Source organism: Varanus komodoensis, unplaced genomic scaffold (genome assembly GCF_004798865.1).
Source record: "Varanus komodoensis strain SLA01 unplaced genomic scaffold, ASM479886v1 scaffold11, whole genome shotgun sequence".
Lineage (NCBI taxonomy): Eukaryota > Metazoa > Chordata > Lepidosauria > Squamata > Varanidae > Varanus > Varanus komodoensis.
Genome location: NW_025335317.1, coordinates 27071962 through 27095357, shown reverse-complemented (window position 1 = coordinate 27095357; position 23396 = coordinate 27071962). Strand labels below are relative to the sequence as shown.

Here is a 23396-nt window from a genome sequence, read left to right as displayed (position 1 = left end):
GCTCCATGTGGGGGTGCAGGATCATACCAGTGGAGCAGGGTTCTGGAGGCCCAAGAGGAAGTGGTGCAACAAGAAACATGTGAAGACTGAAGTAACCTGGACTGGTAAGTGCAAGTGAGAAATGGACATGAGGTTGAGGGGGAGAGTCCGGCACCGAATTGGGTCTGAAGGTAGGACAGGATGTGGTCAATAGGAGTGTGGACAAGGTCAAGACCCTGAGCAGTAGCAAAAGTCTTGAAGGCCTTCCACTTCGCCAGGTAGGATCTGTGGGTAGAGGGCTTCAGGGCAGCCCAGAGTATGTCTGCTACTGCAGGTGGCAGAGAGTGATATGAGTCTGTCAGCTGGGGATCCTCCAGGCCGTCAGGCACAGAATCCTGATGTCCAGGTGAAGTTCTCAGCCACCGTCCTGGGACAGGAGGTTGTAGCATTGTGGCAGCCTGATGTGATTTCCAGTGGAGAGGTGGAGGAGAAGGGCGAACCATGACTGTCGGGGCCACCAAGAGGTAATGAGAATGCAGTCTGTCCTATCCCTCTGAATCTTGGACAACACCCTGGTGATCGGCAGGATTACAGGGAAGGCATAGAACAGCACCTCCTCCCAACGAAGGAGGAAGGCACCCCGGGGACGGAGGACGCCAGGGCCATGCCAGGGCCGCCGTCGACGGTGCGAAGGAGGGCGCCGCCATCTCACTGCCTGGCGGGTTTCCACGCCCCTCTCTGCTCCCCCCCCCCACCGGCGTCGGTGAGACCAACGCCGGATTGGGGCGGGGCGCGCGGGTGGGCACTGGCTTTACCCGCCAGACGTGGCCTGGGGCCGGCGACCGAAGGGTGACGCCAAAGGGCAGTCACTGCCATTTGTGGCTGTTCATGGCCGTGCGGGGCTGGCCTGGCAGGGGGCTAGGTCGGTGGGTGGAATTTTGTATCGGGGGGATAGATGGGGAGTTTTTACTGTTTTAAAGTTTTACTGTATTTTAATTTTTTTTTTATGGAGTCATCCCTGGCCATGTCGACAGTTGAGTTTCCTGGGGAGCGCGTGGGCGCCGCCATTGGGGTGGTCACGGGCAATGGACGTTACAGCGGTGGGGGCTTAATGTGTCCACGTAGAAGAAGGAGGGACAGATGGCTGACACCTGTCCCTCCTTCTGGGTCTACCCCCAGCCAGAGGGTTCCAGATAGTCTTGTCAACTGCCCCTCGGGCCTGACGGTGCTGCTGCTTAATGCTAGGTTGGTCCACAATAAATCTTCCCTCATCCATGACTTGATTGTGGATGAGGGGGCCGACCTGGCTTGCATAACAGAGACCTGGGCGGGAGAGGGGGGGATGTCGCCCTCTCTCAAATATGCCCACCCAGGTATCTGGTTCAGCACCGTCCATGCCTGGAGTGGAGGGGAGGGGGGGTCACTTTGGTTTACCGAGCCTCCATCTCCCTCACGGGACTTCCAGTCCCTTCGAGACCAGGGCTGGAGTGCCTCTACTTGGTGTTGGGCGAACGAGACAGATTGGGGATTCTGTGGGTGTACCGTGCACCCTTCTGCCCAACAGTCTCCCTGCCTGAGCTGACAGAGATTGTCTCGGACCTGGTGTTGAGGACCCCCAGGATGTTGGTCCTGGGGGACTTCAATCTCCATGCTGAGACTGGTCTGACCGGGGCGGCTCAGGACTTCATGGTCTCCAACATGCCACAGGCCCAACCCATGAACGTGGACACACTCTGGACCTGGTTTTCTCAATGGGGCAGGAAGAGGGTGGTCTGAGGGTGAGGAATTTATGTCTGACACCCCTGTCATGGTCAGATCACTTCCTGGTGAGGTTTGTGCTCGAGAACGGCCTTTCCCTCTGTAAGGGTGTGGACCCAATTGTGTGGGTCCGCCCCCGGAGCCGGATGGATCTGGACGGATTCCTGAAGGCCCTGGGGGAGTTTCCGGCTGACAAGACTGGTGCTCCTGTCGAGGCTCTGGTTGAACTATGGAATGGAGAGATGACTAGGGCTGTTGACATGATCGCTCCTAAGCATCCTCTCCCGCCAGGCAGAGCCCACTCTTCCCCTTGGTATACATCTGAATTGCGGGCGATGAAGCAGGCCGGGAGACGGCTAGAGAGTAGGTGGAGGAGATCACGGGATGTATCTGACCAAACACACTTAAGAACCCATTATCGGGCCTATGCTGTGGCGGTGAGGGCAGCGAAAAAGAAATTCTTCTCCGTTTCCATTGCCTCCTCAAAATGCCATCCGGTGGAGCTTTTTCAGGTGGTACAAGGGCTGGTCCGTCCTGGCCCTAAGAAAGATCTGGTTCCACCCTTGAAAGCCCGCTCTGACGACTTTGCCAAGCATTTCAGGGAGAAAATCGCTCAGATTCATCATGAGCTAGACTCTACTAGTGATTCAGAGGCTTCTGGGGAGATACCAATGTTGCCGCCTGGTCCAAAATTAATGGATGAATTTCAGTTATTGTGGCCTGATGATGTGGACAAGGTGCTTGGACGAGTATGTCCCACCATTTGCCTATTGGACCCTTGCCTATCTTGGTTAATAAACAACGCCAAGCACCGGATTGGGATCTGGGAAGTGGTTAACGCTTCTCTGAGGGGGGGTCGGGTACTTGCCCCTTTAAAGGAGGCGGTAGTCTGACCAGTCCTGAAGAAAGCGTCACTGGATCTAGAGATGGCCACTAATTATAGACCAGTGGCCAACATCCCGTTTCTGGGCAAGGTATTGGAGCAGGTGGTGGCGGGACAACTCCAAGCACTCTTGGATGAAACTGATTATCTGGACCCATTTCAGTCCGGCATCAGACCTGGGTACGGTACTGAATCTGCCTTGGTCGCCCTGTACGATGATCTGTGCAGGTAGAACAGGGGGAGTGCGTCCCTGTTGGTTCTTCTGAACCTCTCAGCGGCTTTCGATACCATCGACCATGGTATCCTTCTGGATAGGCTAGCAGGATTGGGGGTTGGAGGCACTGCTTTGCAGTGGTTTCACTCCTATCTCAATGGCCGATTCCAGAAGGTGGTGCTGGGGGACTATGGCTCTGCACCATGGCAGCTATGCCATGGAGTACCGCAGGGACCCATTTTGTCCCCTTTGCTGTTTAACGTCTACATGAAACTGCTGGGAGAGGTCATCAGGAGGTGTGGGCTGCAGAATCATCAGTACGCTGATGATACCCAGCTCTACCTCTCGTTTTCCACCAATCCAGGTGAGGCAGTGGCTGTACTGAACTGGTGCCTGGCCGAGGTAATGGGCTGGATGAGGGCCAATAAACTGAAGCTCAATCCAGACAAGACAGAGGTCCTGTTGGTTGGCGGATCGGGCTTCGGGGAGGGTGAATTGAACCTAGTCCTGAATGGGGTTGCACTCCCTCTGAGGGACAAGGTCCGCAGCTTGGGAGTGCTCCTCGACCCAGAGCGGTGGCGAGGAGCACTTTCTTTCAGCTTCGGCTGATCCATCAGCTCCACTCCTACCTGGAGAACGACTGCCTGGCGACAGTGACATATGCATTGGTGACTTCCCGACTTGACTTCTTTAACGCGCTCTATGTGGGGCTGCCCTTGAAGACGGTCCGGATACTTCAATTGGTTCAAAATAGAGCTGCCAGGCTGCTGATGGGGACTGGGCGTTATGTTCACATGACTCCAGTCCTCCGTCAGCTTCACTGACTTCCCATTGAAGTCCGGGCCCAATTCAAGGTGTTGGTGATGACCTATAAAGCCCTTAACGGCTTGGGTCCTGATTACCTGAAGGAGTGCTTACGTCCATATATGCCCGCCCGCCCCTTGAGATCAGCGGGAGAAGCCCTTCTCCGGGAACCCTCCATGAAGGAAATTAGGAGGGTAAGTACTCAGAGGAGGGCTTTCTCTGTGGTGGTGCCCAATCTATGGAATGCGCTCCCCAGAGAGGTCCGCCTGGCGCCATCATTATTTGTTTTTCAGCGCCAGGCAAAGACCTTTTTATTCAAATGTTATTTTAATTGTTAATATTATTTATTCATTTTATTCTTTGGCCAGGGTGACTTAATTTATATTGTTAATTTATATTGTTTTATTGAATTCTATTTATTTATGATTTGGGAGCCGCCCCGAGGCTTCGGCGAATGGGGTGGCATAGAAGTACCCTAAATAAATAAATAAATAAATAAATAAGGCACCCCCCCCCCCCCCCGGGAGGAAGCCCTTCAGCCTGCCCATGAACACACATGGTCGCATTTGGTGTTGTGGGGAAGAGGCAAAAAGGTCCATCTCTGTGGAAATATCTCAGGATGTAGTTCCCACTCATGTGGGGTGGTGTTGCGGCCCAGGGAGTCTGCCAGGGAGTTGAGGTGCCCTGCGATATGGATAGTGGAGATGGTGATGACATTTGGAACTGCTTCAAGGAGAGGGACAACTACTAGTGTGGTGAGTAGGGTCAAGTGGGTCCCACCCTGTTTGTTCAGGTAATACATGACAGTGGTATTGTCTGTGCCCACCTGACCATGTCATCCATGGAGGGAATCCTGGAAGGAGGTGAACACCTTCTTCACTGCTAGCATCTCTAGCAGGTTGATGTGGAGGTGAGAAGCATGCCTGTCCTAGAAGCCCTGTGTGTGCATGTCTGCGCAGTGGGCACCCCACCCTGAGTGGGAGGCATCAATTGTGACTGTGGCAGAGGGTCCCGGGGTGGAGAAGGGGACCCCCATGGTTAGATTGTCCGTGATGCCCCACCAGCAGAGGGAGTGCCTGACCCATGGGAAGGGGGGAACAGGGTGGTGGCCTTCGTCCACTACGAAGGCTTCTATGAACTAGAGCTGAAGGTGTCTCATTCTGAGGTGTGCAAGATGCAGCACAAACACCGTGGTGTCCGTGAGGCCTAGAAACCTCTGGTGTGTGCAGTGGAGGATGGAGTGGTCCTGATGGATGTAGCCAGCTGGGCCAGGGTCTCTGCCTGTGGTAGAGGGAGGAAAACAATGATGGGAATGGAGTCCAGGCAAGCCCCTATTAAGAGGATTGTGTGGGGGAAAGAACAGATTTATCGTAATTGATCATGAGGCCAAGGTCCCTTAGGAGGTCATGTGTGGGTTGTAGCCCTTTGAACAGGTTGTCCATAGAAGGAGCAGCTAGGAGCCAGTCATCTAGGTAAGGGAAGTCATGGATTCCCTGAAGCCTGAGGTACGCACATACCACTGCCATGCATTTGGTGAAGATGCAGGGAGCAGTGGCCAGTCCAAAGGAGAGGACAGAGAATTGGAAGATCTCCTGGCCAATTTGGAAGTGGAGGAAGTACTTATAGGCCGGGGGGATAGAAATGTGGAAGTATGCATCCTTAAGTTCAATGGTCACCTTGCCTAAGGAGTCACCTTGCCTAAGGAGCAGGAAGATGCCCTGGAGGGTGGTCATCCTGAACTTCTGAGGGGGTGGGGTGATGAACTTGCTGATGGCCTATAGGTCTAATATTGGCCTGAAGCTTCCGTCTCTTTTGGGGAGAGTGAAGTATCGAGAGTACAAATATTGTGAGAGGTCCAATGAGACACATTCAAAAGACACATTTTTAGACAAAAGGCTCTCTACCTCGGCCTCACTAGGGCAGGTGAGGGAAAGGTGGTCCTGATGCATCCCCGTGGAGGGAGGGTGTAATCAATTCTGCAATCAGAGCACATTATGAAGAGGACTCAAGAGTCAGAGGTGGAGGGGGGCAGGGGGGTGGGCTGCCTCGACTTAGTTCTTAGAGCCTGTGCCTGGCATCTTGGTGCCTGGGCAGGAGCCACGGGCAAGGCTGAGTATCAAACCTTTTGGAGGGGCTGCCTCATCCAGGGTTGCGGGGGAGGCCAGTCTGGGAAGAAGCAGCAGCTGGGGGGGGGGCCCTGCCACTTGCAGGAGTGGGGCTGCAGTATGAAGCCCATGCGCCTAGCAGTAGTGCAGGGAGTTCACACTCTCATCTGTATGGGCATTGAACAGGACCTCAGAGTCAAAAGGCAAGTCCTGAGGGAAGCCTGTTGACTGCAACCAGGTGCGACAGCAGACTGCCACAAATGACAGCATACCTTTGCTATGACAATCTACCTGATGTCCAGACGACTCCATCTAGTACCTGGACAGTTTAACAGCTTCAGATTGGATCAATTTGGCAGCATCACAGAGGTGGGTCAGGAGGTACTCTGCCATAACCCCCAGCTTTTCCCAAAGGAAGAGCTGTTACCTAGACATGAAAGCCTTGTAGCTGGAGATGTTTATGCCCAGGGAAGAGGCCAGATAGCCCTTTTTTGCTAGGCCATCCAAATGGCACCCTTCCTTGTCCACAGGCTTGGAGTGGTCCCTCTGGGAGGTCCCTTGCATAGACTCCAGTATGACTAATTTAGGCTTATGGTGCTGGTACAGAAAAGAGAATATTTTCTCTGAAATCTTATATACGGAGGTCAATCCTTTGTGACACAGAGAGCAGGAGTTTCCCAAGAGCCACAGGAGTTCTCCAAGACTGTTGGGTTGTGCATAGTAGGGCAGGCAGCAAGGGGAACAAGGCCAATGTTGAGTAGTCTGAGGACAGGAGGTTGTACACAGGGTCAGCCTTGGGCTCTGTAGGAGCAGAGGCCCAGTGGTCATTGTCCAAGTTCTTGAAGGAGCTCCTGCACCAGTGTTCCCCTCAGTGTCTGCAGTGGCATTAGTGATCGAGGCTGGAGGAGAGGTCGCTGTCCCCCTGATGCTAGGCCTTGCTGGCACGGTGGGTAGGATAGGACTCCTTGGTGACAGAGGATGCCTTGAGTCGACACTCCAAGTGGTGGCATCTGCCTTGGCTGACACGTGATTCCTCCTGTTCTTGGCAATGAGGCATCGTGAGAGCTCGGCATCAATCCTCAGTTGCCAAGTTGTTGCCACGGACCAGAGGTGGGAGCAATCAACATGGAGGTCTGGTTGCCGGGAGGTAGGCCTCGCATGAGCATGTGGGCTGTCAGTGTAGTGGTGGCAGTGTTGGGAGGCCAGTGGTTGACCAGGGGACCGTTCCTCAGAAGAAGCACTGGAGGAGGGGTCGTCCAACACGACACGGCACCTCCTCTGCCATGTAGTCTTCTGAGCTGGCAGGTCCAAGGAGTCCAATTGGTTGAGTGAGTGCGTCAATGCCGGCAACCATGAGAACAAGCCATCTCAGTCAGGGAAGGAGGAATGGAATGACAGTGCAGGCCCCACTGCAGCAGCGTTCTGGGTGGCAAGCAGGGAAAGCAATGCCTGCTGTGGGCCACGAGGTGAGGTCACAAGATGGCAATCTGGTGACTCTTGCAGCAAAGAAGTCAGGGCACGCAGTGGAGGTGGCATGTGCTGGGGTGGCACGAGGCTACAACCGAGAGCATCCACCCAGAGAATTCTGCTCAAAGGGCACAGGAGTGTGGTATAAGAGGACCCCTGGGACTGGTGTGCATGGGTGGTCCATGCAGGGTGAGTCAGCTGCCAAGGAAGGTGGTCTGGTGGCGCAGCGCTTCTTGTACTCAGGGCTGCCATGGTCCCAGATGGTCCCTCCAAGGGGGCAGAGGCAGCAGCCCTCCTCTCCGATCATTTAGTTGGTTGAGAAGACTCCACAGAGGAGGGCAGCTTGTTGGCGTCCAACCAGGAAGGTACACTCGTGCTCAAAGCAAGCTGCAGGGGGTGAACTGGAAACGATGGGCCCACTGTGGAATATTTCTAAGGCTACACTTTTATCTCCTGGAAATTTCAAGCTCTACTTCATAAAGTATCTACATAAATAGAAACCATTTTCTTAACTTTAATGTGACAACAGTGAAGTCTGTTAGAACCTTAAAGAGAAGTGGCTGTGTGAACACTGATTACACACAATATCTTAAACAAATGTATTTAAAAAGGAATGTGGTATATGAGTTGACTGACTCTTAGATTCTATGGACTGGAAACAAACAAGAATTCATGGTTCCAGGTATTAAATAAGAATTTTAAATATAAATAGCAAATTCACTATGATTCAATATTTTTTACTACAATTCAAATTCAGCCATTGTACTTAGAAAGCTAAATTGCAGGAGAACATATAAATCATACATACATGAGACAAGCAATGCAAATTTTACATGTATTTTAGTTTTAATGCCCCAGAAGCATAGCAGTACAAATGCAACAAGCACACACTCATACTGGGGTATATCTTTCAGGAAGGTGTATAGTTTTGGAATTATTTAATTGAAAAGAACACATTTCCATAGTTTATCAAAATGCATGCTCATGTAAAAAAAATAGTGAAAAAGCATTACTTGCTTACTATGGAAATTAACATTTCAAGATCAATTTTCTTCAAAAAACAAAAAACCCAAAACAGTTTCTCTTTTAACTACTAGTCCTGTTCAGAATGAAACTGGTTGTTTTTATGAGCCGCAAACAAAATCTCTACTTTCCCATTCTGTTATGCTCTTAAAATTAAGAAGCTACTGAAGCAGAATCATGACTAATGCTACTTTAGTAGTAAAGGAAAAGTTATCCCATTACCGCACAAGCATAATAAGCTGTTTATAGCCTTAATCTTTTGCCCCTATGACCCATATTTATAAACATTTAAAAGATTTTTTTTTACCTCGTCTCCGTCCATAGCTCCTGGCTGCATGTAAATACAGAAAAACATATTGGGTACTGGCATAATAATAGTTACTCTATTTATAGGTTTATGGAAAACTCATCTTTTGAGTGAATTAATTCACATAATTCAGTTTGTCCTAGTATAAGCTAAACTACACAATCAAAGACTTCTGAAGATAATCTGATCAACACTTTCCTTGTTAACAATCAATTTGTAATAGGTATTTAGAGGAGACTGACATTTTTCTAACAATCTGCCTTGAGCAATCGGTATATAGTCAGCACCGTTTAAAAAGCTGTCTACAGAATGTTAGGGAGATAGAATTAAATTTATAAATATATATGTACAAAACACCCAATTAAGTTTATTTACATCAAATTTTAACTGGATGTGTGAGTGATTGAGTATACAATTCAGAATGTGTGATTTTCTGTTAACTCAATGCAAACAAAACAATACTTTCTTTGCAAACTTTATCAAAAGTGAGCTATGATATTAAAGAATACAAGGATTATTCAAAACAATTAAAAACATTAGAAGAAACAGTGGAAGGATACTTATTTAATAGGGCCAGGCACCTGAGACAAGCCATTTGGTAACTCAAGCCCTAAACTAGTTAAATTGGTTAGTGCAAATTAGGTATACATTGTTTTAAGCAACTAAACATCACAAATACGAAGCATCACAATATTACCTCTCTGCACTGCAGTGACACAGAAGATGCCTAGAACTGCAACACCCTACCACACTAAGAACAGGAAATAGATGGGGTTTTTATTTTCTAATACTGTTTCTTCCATGCACCATTAATCCCAGAATTATCTGCATTTTCTATATGTATTCATCACCATGAACTAGGTAACACTGCCAGGTTGAATAACTGAGAGAAATTTTTCAAAAGGTATGTTCTTATAGTTACTGAACTGGACATGATTTTAAGCCTACATCTTTATGGGATTGAGCCAAGCAAATAATTCCTTTTAGAAAGCCAGCACAAGAGGCATGCCAATTTTTGTACAAACTTGTGAGATATTTTCTACTAAAAGTAACAAATAACTTATGTCTGCAAGTCAAAAAATTTGATTTTTTTTTTTCTCTGTAAAGGTACATTTGGGGGATGTCATTGAAATATTTTTTCAAAAGCCCCAAAGATTACCAAACACTTCTTAATTGCTTTAAGTTTATAATGTTAGATGAATGTATTGATTCAGCTATGGATTACAAACTTAGAAGAGACATACTGGATAAGAATAGGAGGGATTTGCTATAAACATACAAGTGTCCACTGATATTAGAAACTTTTAAGAATGCTAATTACTACCATAAAGATGTATACAAGGCATTGTACTCTAATTGAATGGTGACGTTTTAGAGACCTTTTTAAGCCCTCCCTTTTCTTTACTGAACTTGAAGCAACTTACAACAAACCAATAAATGCTGGTTATAATAAACAGTATTCAGAGAAAGTAATAAAAACTGAAAAAGAAAAAAAAACTCCAATAAAACATAAAAGCAGAGTGAAACTCTTAGGAAATGAACTCAGTGGTTAGTCATCTAAGCCAAAGGTCATGCTTTAGTGAGGTGGAGAAAAACAAAGATGGAACCAAGCGGGATTTTCCAGGCACTACAATCAAGAAGACCCTGCTCCTTGTACTCACTCCCAAAACTTTTGATGACATAGCCAACCTGAGCACGGCATCAGAAGTAGAATGGAGTGAGCATATAAATAAAGGAGGAAATAGTCCTTAAGGCATTCAGGTTTCAACTATTTAGGGTTTTAAAGTTAGAGCATCAGTGAGCCTGTTCACAAAATCAGACAGCCCACCAAGGCTTATTTAAATAAATTAAGGTAGGCTGCATTTTGTGTACCAACCACAGAAAACAACTGTGTCTTGTTATATCATCTGAAAACCAAACAGGGATGGATTATCCAAGGGTTAAACAATCCTTGCAGAATTCATGACTTGCTTTAACATTGTGCAATGCTTCTTTAATCCTCAAACAAGCCACCTGTACTAGGCTCAGATGACATAACAAATTGCAGTCATGGCTTGATTTTTCACAGGTGCCATGGCTCATTGTGACTTAAATAATCCACAACCAGCTATGCTGAACACATGAAATTGGTAAATGTCTTGCATTTTACAAAGGACAGCCCCCTGTCTGAAGGACTGTCCAGCCAAAACAAAGATGCATAAAATAGGAAAGCAAGCTGTTTACTAGAAGTTAGCGTCTGGAGAACAGACTGTAGCTGTTAGCTACAGTCAATACCTGATCACTATGGTGAAACATGTTTATTTTAAAATTAGAGCAACTATTTCTAAGTCTGCCTATATACAAATGTTATATGCCAATATAACATATGCCAATGTTATGCACATCTAATACTTTTTGGAGGGGTGACACATTTCCTAATTTGAGGCAGTGGGTAAAGTTAAGAATCAGCTTCCTGGGCAGAGCTCAGAAATAAAGTGGGAAGCAAGTATCACACAAAACTGGAGTAATAAAATCCATTTGGACAGTCCTGTGAGCCCTATTGCCTAACTAAAAACTGTTAAGAGTTGCATCTGAGTATCATCTGTATCCTGATAACATTTCAGCCTATATCTTCATATTATTACACTCAAAGGTTTCACATAGCTGTTAAAAACCAAGGGCATGCAATTTGGGAGGTTTACTTCATTTTCTCTGGAATGGTATTGTTAACAAAGATTGTATGATCTTAAATATATCATTTAACCAACATCTTACACATGTATTTGTAAGATACATGCCACATCTGTGGGGGCTAAATAAATATCAGATTGCTTCTACATAGAATTATTCTAATGAAACCAGTAGTTCTCTGAACTGGAAGGCTAGTTCATGTCCAGAGACTGAACTGTGGACCTGAGATTTGATGGATGTAGTTCCACAAAAGACTTATCAAGGTTTCTTGAGCTACTTTAAGATCATTATTACATTTCATTTTCTAATAAAATCTCCATACAATTTCATGTAATATCTCATACACCAGAAAGACATCAAAACAGATTTCTAATAATGGAGGACTTCAATTACTTTCATGTAGACTGGATAAATAAATGTTCTGGTCACAGGAAAGAGATGAAATTTATAGAAACACAAAGAACTGATCCTTATATCATTATGCCAGGGAACCACAGAGATGATCCTGGACTTTATTCTTAGAGCTTTTCAAGCCTTTCAAGATAATTGCTGGAAAGTATGATTAAAGATACAATTATTAAGCATATAGAAAGTAAGTTTTGCTGAAGAAATCAACTTGACTTCTGCAAAGTTAAATTCTGTTCCACTACTGTTTAGGGTCATTTAGGAATCTCAACAAACGTATGAAGAGATACATTGAAAAATGAGTGTCAAGATAACCCAGGTTGCAAATGAGTAATGTAGCCTAGGCTGTTCATTAAAGAACCAACAGTGTGCCTGACACACAATCTGGCTTGCTGTGGCTTGTCCCCCACTTTAAATTCCCACTTTGGTCTTCCCAGTGGTATCCTAGGGTACTTGGTGACAAGAGATTTGAAAAGACAAAAAATCACTGACCACTTCATGAAAGGTAGAGTTTGCTGCCGGACATACTCTGAGGGAAGATGGTTTCAGACCTCTCATGTGCAGCATGTATAGGAAGCTGGATGGATGCCCAATGTTGATCAAAGGTCCTCCCCCCACACCCCGGGAAAGATCACAAAGATGTTCAATTTAGCTTTGTAAGAGTGCCTCATGTTTGGCTGCAGGGTTGCATCCAGAATCGCCTATATTTCGAGACAGAGAGGGCCTCCCGATCTACCATCCAAACTTCCATCCCATCAGATGGATAGTCTTGATGTCTAGGTGTAGGATCATCCCACACTCCTGAGTAATGATACCTGGTTTTGTCAGGTGCCAGATGAAAGACCAAGGAGGTGAGATCCTTCCTGATCTTGGCTAGCACCCTGGTGAACCTGTCTCCCATCAATCCCTGGATGATCCCAGCCTGGAAGTAGAAGGCTTTGCACACCACATTGATTGGTGTAGCAAAAATGTCCATGGATGGGGTTCCTTAAGTCTCAAAGAGCTGCCTCAGGATGTCTGGGTGAAGTTCTCATCTGTGGGTCCCCTCAGGCCTCCTGTTCAGGTTATCTGCTGTCATTTTGTCAATTCTAGCTAGGTGGATGGCCACAATGTTAAGGTCCCTCTCCAGCCACCTGTCCCAGAATTGCAGCATGAGGGAGGTTAGGAATGCAGGCCACATGCTGCCTTGTTTATGCAGGATCTTGGTGAGCAGTCTTAAGATGAAATCTGTCCATCTTTGCCTCCTTTCTGCTGGCAAGTATGCTTGTGCTTCACTGGAGTCCATGACTGCTTAAGAGGGAACAAGTGATGACTTACATTAATGCACAGTCCTAGTTGGTGCAGAAAGGTACATGTGGTATTGACTGAGTTCAGTAGATCCCTCTTAGAGGATGAGATTAATTGTATGGGTATGGGTAGACATGAACCCCCTGTAATCTCAAATGGGCACATACCGGAGCCATACACTTTGTAAACACTCTAGGTGCCGTAGTGAGGCTGAAGGGGAATACGTTGAATTCATACACTTCTGTACCAACCATGAATCTCAAAAAGTGTCTATGTGCTGAATGTATGCTTATATGAAATATAAGCATCTCTCACAAGTCCAAAGATGCAAACGAATCCTCTTTTTGTAATAACAAGAGAATGTTCTGTAAACAGTCATTCAATATTTTTTTTGTTGTTGTTTTGATAAAGCGATTCACTCCACACAGGTCAAGGATGGGGCAAAGGCCTCGATCCCTCTTTGGTACCATGAAGTATCTCAGGGAGAAACTGTGCTGTCTCTCCGAGTGGCCAGTCTTTCAAATTGCTCTCATACAAAGTAGTATGTTTACTTCCTCCAGCAGGACAGGTAAAGCCAATGTTTGTCAGAGTGCTCCAAGACGGGGAAGAGTTTCAAACTTGATTTCATATCCATGGTCTTTAACGAACAGAACTGGGAAGATGATGTTGGAGCCAATTCCAAATGGGGGAGGTGCGTTTGGAGAACTGGTTTGCACTGCCCATCAGCACTGGTGTTTGTCCATACTGACATGCTTTGTGGGAGGTTAATACCAACGTTGGTATGGAGAGAATGGCTTGATTTCTGCTGGAAGGACTGGCGCCCCTTGGGGTATCCCTGTTGCATAGGTTGGAAGGGGTGATATTATGGTTGTCTGTTCCAAGGCCACTTATGGTTGCAGTGCTGAGAGGGTCCCCATCTCATTCTGCGAGTTGTCAGACATGCTTTGTGGATGGTGTCAAGTTTCTCATCTGTTTTTGAGTGGAAGAGTCTGGTTCCATCAAATGGCTTATTATCTACTTGTTGTTTCATCTCCTGTGGCAGGTTACCAGCTCGTAGCCATGCATGCCATCTGAGAGCCACTGCACCAACAAGCACCCTGGAGTCACAGTCTACATGATGCCTTGCCATTGCCAACTGTTGTTTGGTTAGCTGCACTGCCTTGCTGATGAAATTTCTGGCCAGGTCTCTTTGTTGGTCAGCGAGAAATGCACTGAGTGCCATAGGAAGTATTGATAGCAGGCCATAGTGGCCTTGTAATTAGAAATTATGAGTCCAAGTCCCATGGCTGAATGGATCCAGCAAGACATCATATTGATCTTACATCCTTCGTGATCAGCCAGTGCAGTGTGCTTTTCTGGTTTGCCAACCCTGTCTAGACTTAATGGCCACTAAGTTTGGATGGGAGAGTCGCAGCCAAAATGGAATGTCCTGTTCCCTGACCCTGTACATTGACTCAAGGCACTGTGGAGGTTGGATGTGGGTGATTTGGTAGTTCCCATGGTACCATCATGGCCTGGTGTAGGGTGGAGATCAGAGGTAGGGCCACTTGAACCACGTCCTGTTCTGAATCCAGAATTCTGCACTGTTGGATGTCGATCTCTAAGGAGGTTGACATACAGACCTGTAGTTTGGAGAAGCATCCCATACTCTTTCCGGGCAATCCTGGGCCTTGAGTTGAAACCATAAGGTCAGGTGAAGTGGATGTCTGCTCTGTGTCTTATGAATCTGACTCATCTGACTCAAATGAGGACGATTGTGCTGGAGATCCCTCTTCCACCGGTTGAGCTCCAGCAGTTGTTTCTTCCCGAGATGTGGATGGTAGGTCTGCAGATTGTTGAGGTCTGTGAAGTGGGGAAGGTGGTGTGTAAGGGTATCTGTAAGGTGGGAGATATTCCCACAGATATCCATTTCCAATGCCTCTGTACGCGGAGGCATCCAGTCTTGGCTCCTTCCATACCAAGGGAGCTAGGTTTGAATGGAGGTGGTCTCCGAATCCAATCTGGTGTGATCATCAGTGACAGGTGCCCACATAGGGTTGGAGTAGGTGGGTGTATTGGCTCCTGGTAATCTTGAACCGAGTATACTGATCAGTCAGATGGTGCATGAAAGACTCTTCTTCTTGGAATCTCTTCTTCCAAGATGGAAGTTCTGACAGTCAGTTCCACAGCTTGAGTCTCAGAAGTGAGGTCATGGAGAAGGTCTTGGCAACAGGCTTGGAATGTGGCAAGGTGTCTTGGTGTCACCCATACTGAGGAAGAACAGAATGGAGCCTCGCTCGGTATTGAGGCACCCTTTTCTATTGTATGTTGGCATGGAACATCCTTCTGTGCTGAGTAAGAATACTGCTTCTTTTTCTTCTCCAGCTTCTCCTTCCTGGGACACTTGTCTTTAGCAGTCCCTTCAGTCTCAAGGTGTTTCTTTTTCTCCTTTTTCTTTCTTAGGATATTGAGATCATCCCAAGCGCTCTTTGTTAGACTTGGTGCTCTCACCATGATCGGCACACAGAGGGGTGCTTCCTTCGGTGGTTGAAGGGCCAGCAGACTGAGCCACAGTAGCCTCTTTCATTGCAATCAAGGTTCTATATACCACAGGACTTTCTTGAGAAAATTTTGGTGAAGGCTTGACAGTGGATGCATTTGTGTACACGATGTCCTTCACCTAGACACAGCAAGCAGAGCAAGTGCATGTCCGTAGACAGTATCTCTGCTCTGCACTGCCCACATCTTCTAAAAGCAGAATGCTGTGCCATTGAGGAAGAATAAGAAAATAGAGGGAGAGAAAGACAATAGATTTTTTATTTTTTTTATTTTTGTGGGGAGGGGATGTGTGAGGGGAAGGGGGAGAGGAAAGGGTTGTGAGGAGGGTTTGAAGTTGTGGTAGGGTTTAAGATTGTGAGGAATTTAGATTGAAGAAAGATAAAGTTTAAAGTTTAAAGTTAAGGTAGAAGTTTGTGAGGGAATATTGAAAGCAATGAGAGAACCCGAGGCACAGTGGTTGAAAGTGGACTGGCAAAGGGGAAGGGACTCCAACCCATTTATATGAGGGGGTGCGGGAGTGGAGTTCCCGCCAAAAATGTTACTGAGAATCTTCCCAAATACAGACACTGCACAGGGGCAGCACCCATATGTGTAATGCACAGAGACCACAGCAAAGAACCTCCCCTTTCAGAGTGTTTGGATTTTTTGCCATGTGTTCCTCCTCCTTTTCACAGAGTGGATTTCCTTTGTCTCTGACTCCTGCTCTTGGGGAACCACAGGACTTCTACTAAAGGTCCTGGCTCCTTGTGCTCTAAAGGAGGACAGTCATCTGTAGCCATGACCCTTCTGTCTGATTGTGGCTGGAGCTCACTGCCCTGGCCTTCTTCATCTGAGGAATCCTCCTCCAGGTAGGACATGACAATAATGTTTAAACTGTCTTACAGCATACTTGTTCTTCCTACAAGTCTGGAGGGAGGGAACTGAAATTCATTTGAGACTATTCTAAGCTGTGTTCTCTATGCTAAGAAGTGCAAACAAAAAAAGCATGTGTACAGCCCTGTACAGCAAGCACACATACTCCTTCCTTCATGTTAGGAAATGAGATTCTAAATCTGAAGGTATGTAAAAACACTGAGTAACATCTCTGCCTGCCCACCGCACCCTCCAGTTTCTCTACAGAGAAGAACGCAGAAATAACCTTTCCCCATATGGCTGATAGTGTGCCATTTTACAGTGCATATGCATTGGCTCCACAAACATAGGTTTTAATATTTAAAATTTACATTAAATTAGTATTCATTTTGGTCTCACAGCACTACACCTTTATACAAATGCTAACTTATTTTAACATAAAATTTCAGACATAGCTAGCAAAACCAAGATTTGTTTTCCAGGGAAGGCATACATAATTTTACAAATTAAGTGAGGTGTAACTGGATGCTATGCTGTGCTCTAGCACTCTGTTACCGATTCTGCCATGCTTCTTTTTTCTTTCCCATTAATTTACAATTTAACTTTGTTAAATGAAAATTAATGAAACTTTACTACCCGCTAAATTCCCCACCCCTAGAAGATTAAAAAAAAATCCACATAGATTTTTTTTCTTTTTTATAACCATGTGCATGCATGCACATAGAGAAAACATACATTTTGAAGAGTTAGATGCTAGGTGGGATGGCTTCTCTCTCTCTCTCTCTCTCTCTCTCTCACACACACACACACACACACTTATGCAGTGGTACTAAGCTAGAGCAAAGCCTTCCTAAAATAAAGAGTTAGGATTAGCTACATGCTACCGAGTTATTGCAGCATGTAGTGGACTCCTCCATTTCCACTTTTTAAAAAGGAACAATATATTCCAATGCCCACTTTATTTCAATTCCTTCAATAGTTTTTCAGTGACCGACCAAATAGCTGTATGAAACATTATTACAGTTGCAAGAAAGACTTAAGGTTTTATGTGTATGTAATATCAAAAAAAAGTTTAATCAAATACTAATACATTGGGCAGGACCAAACATTTAGCGCAAAATTGATTTAGAAGTTTAGTGCCTAGGGCCCAAGTACCAACACATTAATTTACGATTCTCCCAGTCTCACTCCAGGGCTCTTGTCATGGTAGTGATCAGGCCATCCAGCAATAGCCCTCTATCTATCTATCTATCTATCTATCTATCTATCTATCTATTTGGGTACCCTTTTCAATACCCAGTGGGTCTCTGGACAGCTTACAATTCAAATCCAATAAATACATATTTGTTTTTCGGTGCCAGGCTAAGACCTTTTTATTTAAAACTTATTTTAATTTTATTGTATTTATTAGGATTTTAAATTAGCCGAGAATGCACTGGGGGCTTTTAAATGTTTATATAGATATAGATATAGATATATATTTTTTGTGAGCCACCCCAAGGCTTTGTTGCGATGGGGGCGGCATAGAAATGTTTTAAATAAATAAATAAATAAATAAATACCCAAATAATATAAACAACCCATGAACTGAGCATAAAAACATAGTTAAAATTAAACATTAAACATTAGTTCACTGGATGTATCCCTCTGCCTGTCATTCTCTCTGCCACCACCATTAGCTAATGCAAGCTAAAACAAGCTGGTATCTTCCAGCTCTCAAGGTGCTCCCTGTTGCCACTGGCTAAGCAATCACTTTGTCTTCTCTTCCCTTCCTCTTTGACTTATATGGTAAATATACTCCAAAAAGTCTAGGCTACATTAGAGTTAAAAACAGCCCTTGAACTTGTAAACAGAAATCTAAAACCAACCCAATAAAATCAAATGATAAAGTATGTATACACCCAAAGGAGAAAAAAAAGCTACATTCCCGATTTACTTTCAAGTCTATGTTGTATAATCTAATGGAACACCAGTCTTACTTCAGCATCAATGAAATGCCTCATGTTGAGCAAGGATGGAAAAAGAGGGACAACATAACACGGCACTATTGTGTTTTATTCTGTTTGACTGAAGTAATATTGATGACAGCAACAATCACACTGGCCAATGGTACAGGTTCAAACATATACAGGATGGGATCAAGGAAAAGGGCAGTCAGTACCTAGGTTTACTGTAAAAAAGCAAAAATTGGCAAAAGGGGGGCTGATCCTTTTCCTGCCAGCCTACTTTGGGTATTTCAGAACTGCAAGTTGGGACATGGCTAAAATGATGCTCCAAAATGGAGGCTGGTATTTCAGCCATTATCTGGAAAGCTGGAACCAGTAGACAAGAACATACTAGTCTTATAACAACTACACTGGCTACCAATTGAAGTCTGGGCCTGATTTAAGGTACTAACAGTAGTATATCAAATCCTAAATAGTTTATGGCCTAGTTATATAAGGGAACATTTCCTTCCATACAAGCTTGACCAGATCCTAAGGTCATCTGCAGAGGTCTATGAGAGCCCTCCCTGAAAGAAGTGAGGAGGGCTGTTATGAGGAGGAGGGCCTATTCCTTGATAGCGCCTCGATTATAGAACTCACTCCCCAGAGAGGTATTCCTGACATGGACACTTTATTTGTTCTGGCGCCAGGACAAAACCTTTTTATTTTCCCAGTTTAATTGCTAAATGGTATTTTAATTAGTTTCATCATGTACTGGCACTTAGGAGTTCTTAAATGTTTTATCATAATAATTATTTTAATATTTTTCCTCTGTGTAAACCATCTTGAGATTTTGTAATGAACTGATGGTATATTAAAGCTATAGATACATAGATAGATAGTCAGCATTTGAATCAGAGACATCTTGACACCCATCACCAAATGATCCTGGTGACCCTGGAAAGGAATTAACCTTGCTCCCAGGTTCCTGAGATTTACATTCTAGAAGATGACAGTCTGCTGCAATTTTAATCTAATGGGAAAGAGTTCAGGATCTCTTCTCAATCATCCTGCAGTGCAGAACATAAAATAATGGACTCAAGTTACAGAAAGCTGAATTTTGGCTGACCATCAGGAATAACTTCCTGACTGCTAGAGCAGTATGACAATGAAACCAATCACCTAGGAAGGTTGTAGACTCTCCTACACTAGAGGCATTCAAGATGCAGCTAACAGGCAAGGATGAGTCCTGAACTGAGCAGAAGGCTGGACATGATGGCCTTCTTGACCTCTTCCAACTCTACTATTCTATGATTCACTTGGAAAAGCAAAACATATTAATACAATATTTCAATGTGGCACAGACAAGGACTGACAAGTGCATTGACCGTAACTAGCAATATCATAGATAGTATCTGATAGGTGCCTGGCACATTCATGTACCCCCCCCCCCCCACACACACACACAGGAAAGCTTAAGTGCAATGTATGCACTTAGCAGGGAAGCACTATTTTCTTTGGATCTCTCATTAACATTTGAGTGACAGCGATACACTCCCTACATTCATTTGACTCAAACCAACAAACAGAATGATCACAATGGAATTAATATGCTCTGGCTCCATATTAATGTCAGAGCACATTAGATGTAGGACTTAAATGTCCTCAGATCACAAACTTTAAGCAAAAAAAAATCCTCAAAACTCACAGTGTCTCATCCTATGAAATGAAAAATTGTTTATTTTCCTTATGCCAAACACTAACAATCAATATTACAACAAATTCTGGGGCAAATCTAATTCTTGCACTGAGAAGAACAATTTTACAAGTTTTTAAACAAATAATCCTGAGCCTTAAACATGCACTGCAGAAGTAACACTGCTAACGCTACTGAAAATGTCATCCCTTCCCACAGACTTACTCTTCCCCAATTATCATTTCTAGGCACAAGCCTCACTGGGTACATTAAACCCCATGCCCAGTAAGAGATGAAAATAGTCTGTTTCATTGAAGTGACTGGTGAGAACATCTCATGCAGAACTCCTGGTGGGAATATCTCATACACACCTCTGAAAATCACAAACCATTGCTTTTTCAATAGAACTGCACCATATTTATTTAGTTAATGAATTTATATGCTGCTACAATAGCCCATAACTGGGTTCTCTGCATGACTCGCAACATATAACTACACAGACACAATTTATTGTGTTAATTTATTATTTTTATAACCTGCCTCTTCCCTCCAAGTAACTTAGCTTAGTTCACATAATCCTTCTGTCCATTTTAACCTTCCAGCAACCTTGGGTTTAGAGTCAGTGATTGGTCAAGAGTCACTCAGGGGCTCCAAGACTGGATGGGGGTTAAAATACAGATCTCCTAGGTCTCAGTCAAACATTCTAACTATTATGCCACACAGTATCAAATAAAATAGATTTTAAAAGGGTATTATCTGAAAAAGAATTTTCTATGTGCTTTTTGCAAAAAGTACACATGGAGAATTTCATTAAGTTTTTCGTTTGTGATAACATAGCAGCTACAAAAGGTCAGATTAGATTTACATCATAATTTTATCTATTTTCACATTCTGTATTCTGTAAATAACATAAGTAGAAATATGTAAAAGCATAAAGGATAGAAGAATTATATACAATGCTGTACAAGTTGAATATATGGATTTGAACTTACTATTGAGAGCCATAATGTTATCTGTTCCTGGATGATGAAAATTTATACCCATACGACCTAAAAATGAAATCAGACATTTTGTTATTATGCTGTATGTACATTAGTTGCAAATTCTAATATTGAAGAATAGTCTAAGTAAAAAAAGAATGACATTAATGGAAAAAGTATGCCATTAATGCTCTTTTCTAAAGCTCTTCAAAATATGTAATAATAATTTTGTATTATGTGTACTAAAGATAAACCAAGTGTCACAAACATCACAAAAATCAAACAAGGAGAGAATGGAACAACTTTGCAAATATTTTGCCCATCTCTTTTTAATTAGTTCAATAAAATTTAATGTTTGTTTCAACTCAGACTTTATATATTGTGATTTTTATTGTGATAGATCACACATTTTAAATATACAACTGTGGCCTGTTAATTGATGTTGTAAGTAAAATCATGAGCTCTAGAAAGGCACGTTTATTTCTCTGAAGGTTGAGGTAGTTTGGAGAAATGAAATGTATTGCTATCAGAATGAACTACAAATAAAAAATTCCCAGATTTGAATCTTGGGTACTATGAACTCAGAAGGTAGACTTATGTCTGTCCTCAGCTTGATCTTTCTCTCTATAATACAAGGAAGACAGTATTCATGTTACTGATTGGTTTTTATAGATTTAAACAAGATCATGAGTGCAAAGTGCTTTGTACACTCTGAAATGCTATATAAATAAAATACACTGTTATGGTCACCGCACCCTGCCATGCATTCACAAATAGCAGAGAACTACTGTAAGAGCACAGGATACATCTTTGTGAGCTAATAACTTTTTATGAACTTATATGCAATGCTGACCATGTAAGAGCCAGGAATTAAGGCAACCATAAGTGCCTGATCCCCGTATTTGGAAAACTGATTTTTGGTTTAGTGACACAGTTGAAACTAGATACAAGTATGCTGGTTTCAATCACTTGTAAGAGGGATATATTAGGAATTTTATTTCTAAAAGAGCAGTTGTGAATATCAACAGAAGCTCTTGCCAGTGAAATGTTCCAAATGTAACCATGTTTTGTGGATTCAGTTTTGCATATTTAAGTGTTTAATGCTCTGTAAAGCACTTATACAGCTTAAGCCAATAGTTAGTATAGACATGTGTGAAGGAAGGTCTCCTTCTACATTCACCTGCTCAGACCTTAAGATCATCTGCCAAGGCCTTTCTCCAGGAGACCTCATTGAAAAAGGCTAGAAGAATGGCTGGCTACTAGGCAAAGTGCCTTCTCAGTGTAGCGCCCGGACTGTGGAAACTGTATTCCAGAGAGGTGTACCTTGTGCTGACTATTCTTTTCTGTACCAGGCCAAAACCATTTTATTAGCCTAATATTTAATATTTAGAATACTTTTATTACATATTGTTGATTATTTTATTCAAGTGCTGTTGTGGATTTTGCTGTACTTGTTGCTTTCATTTTACTCTTTATGTAAGCCATCCAGAGATCCTGTCAGGGTATAAATGTTTTAAATAAATAAATATAATAAATGATGCTAATAATAATAAACAACTCATTAATTGGTGGAGCTGTGTAGCAGCTGCTTGATACTTCCACTTGGCCAAAGGAATGCCCTTTTCTGAGTTTTTAGTTATGACTCCTCAACTAAGCGGTTGGGGGTTTAACAGCCCAGATTTTTAACTCAACAAACCATGTATTCAAATTCTAAGTAGTTTTAATACTCTGCAACCAGAATGCTAGTTTCAGATGTTGTGACCCAAGAGCTGGGACTTCCTAGATTATTCAGCAAAGCTGAAGCAGCCGTTAAGTGGGAGGACAAATTTACCACTCCATAGTTTAAAACAACTCACAAGCTTGTTAAGTGAGAACCAGGCTATAATCTTACCTTTTTTAACATTCAACACAAAATTAGCAAAATCATCCATACAGAGTTACATAAACTTTGAAGTGCAGACTCTAATAAAGCAAACAATTTAGGTAGAATAGCAGGTATTACTGTGTTTTGCACTTTCCAACAACTCAGCTGCCTTACAAGGTAACCCAAAAAGGACAGAGTTTGCAAAAGGACCATGCTGGAAAGTGTTTCTTCTCTGTATTATAAAAAACATAGGCCAGTGTCTTTAAAAACTTCAGGCAGTGTGGAAATTTAATTTTTTAAATGAGTTACAGCCTTTATTTGAAGTTGGAAAGTCAAAAGGGGAAACCACTACCCAATTACCTACTTCACATTCTTTCAAGGAATATCTAACAAGCAAATTGAATCTTGATCTCCCATTGTGAAAAGGCAGAGCTAGTCCTGAACTTAAGAAAAAAAACTTCTTGGCTGATGGTGAACGACAGTTTTATGTAATTTAGGAAGTAGGCATAGCCATACTTCCTCCCTGGAAAAAACAGCTGGATGTGGAAGGGAGGCACCTCTAACCTATAAATGGATTATTCCTTCCAAAGGTAAGAAGGGAAAGAGAATAGAGCTATTGTAAAGCAGGAACTCATAAAC

General features: G+C 43.7%; 1 protein-coding gene across 8 annotated transcripts in view; it reads right to left on the bottom strand.

The window, feature by feature from the left end:
- The window catches only part of CPEB3 (cytoplasmic polyadenylation element binding protein 3), a 137590-nt gene that overhangs the window by 54903 nt on the left and 59291 nt on the right, over window positions 1-23396 (bottom strand). For 6 of the 8 annotated variants that reach the window (XM_044420691.1, XM_044420686.1, XM_044420690.1 and 3 more), the window contains 2 exons: window positions 20906-20962; window positions 8541-8564 (listed from right to left, as the gene is read on the bottom strand). In XM_044420691.1, the coding sequence (XP_044276626.1) occupies window positions 8541-8564; window positions 20906-20962 (81 nt within the window). The remainder of the gene's footprint in view (window positions 1-8540; window positions 8565-20905; window positions 20963-23396) is intronic. The other 2 variants (XM_044420687.1, XM_044420689.1) reach the window with 1 other exon arrangement.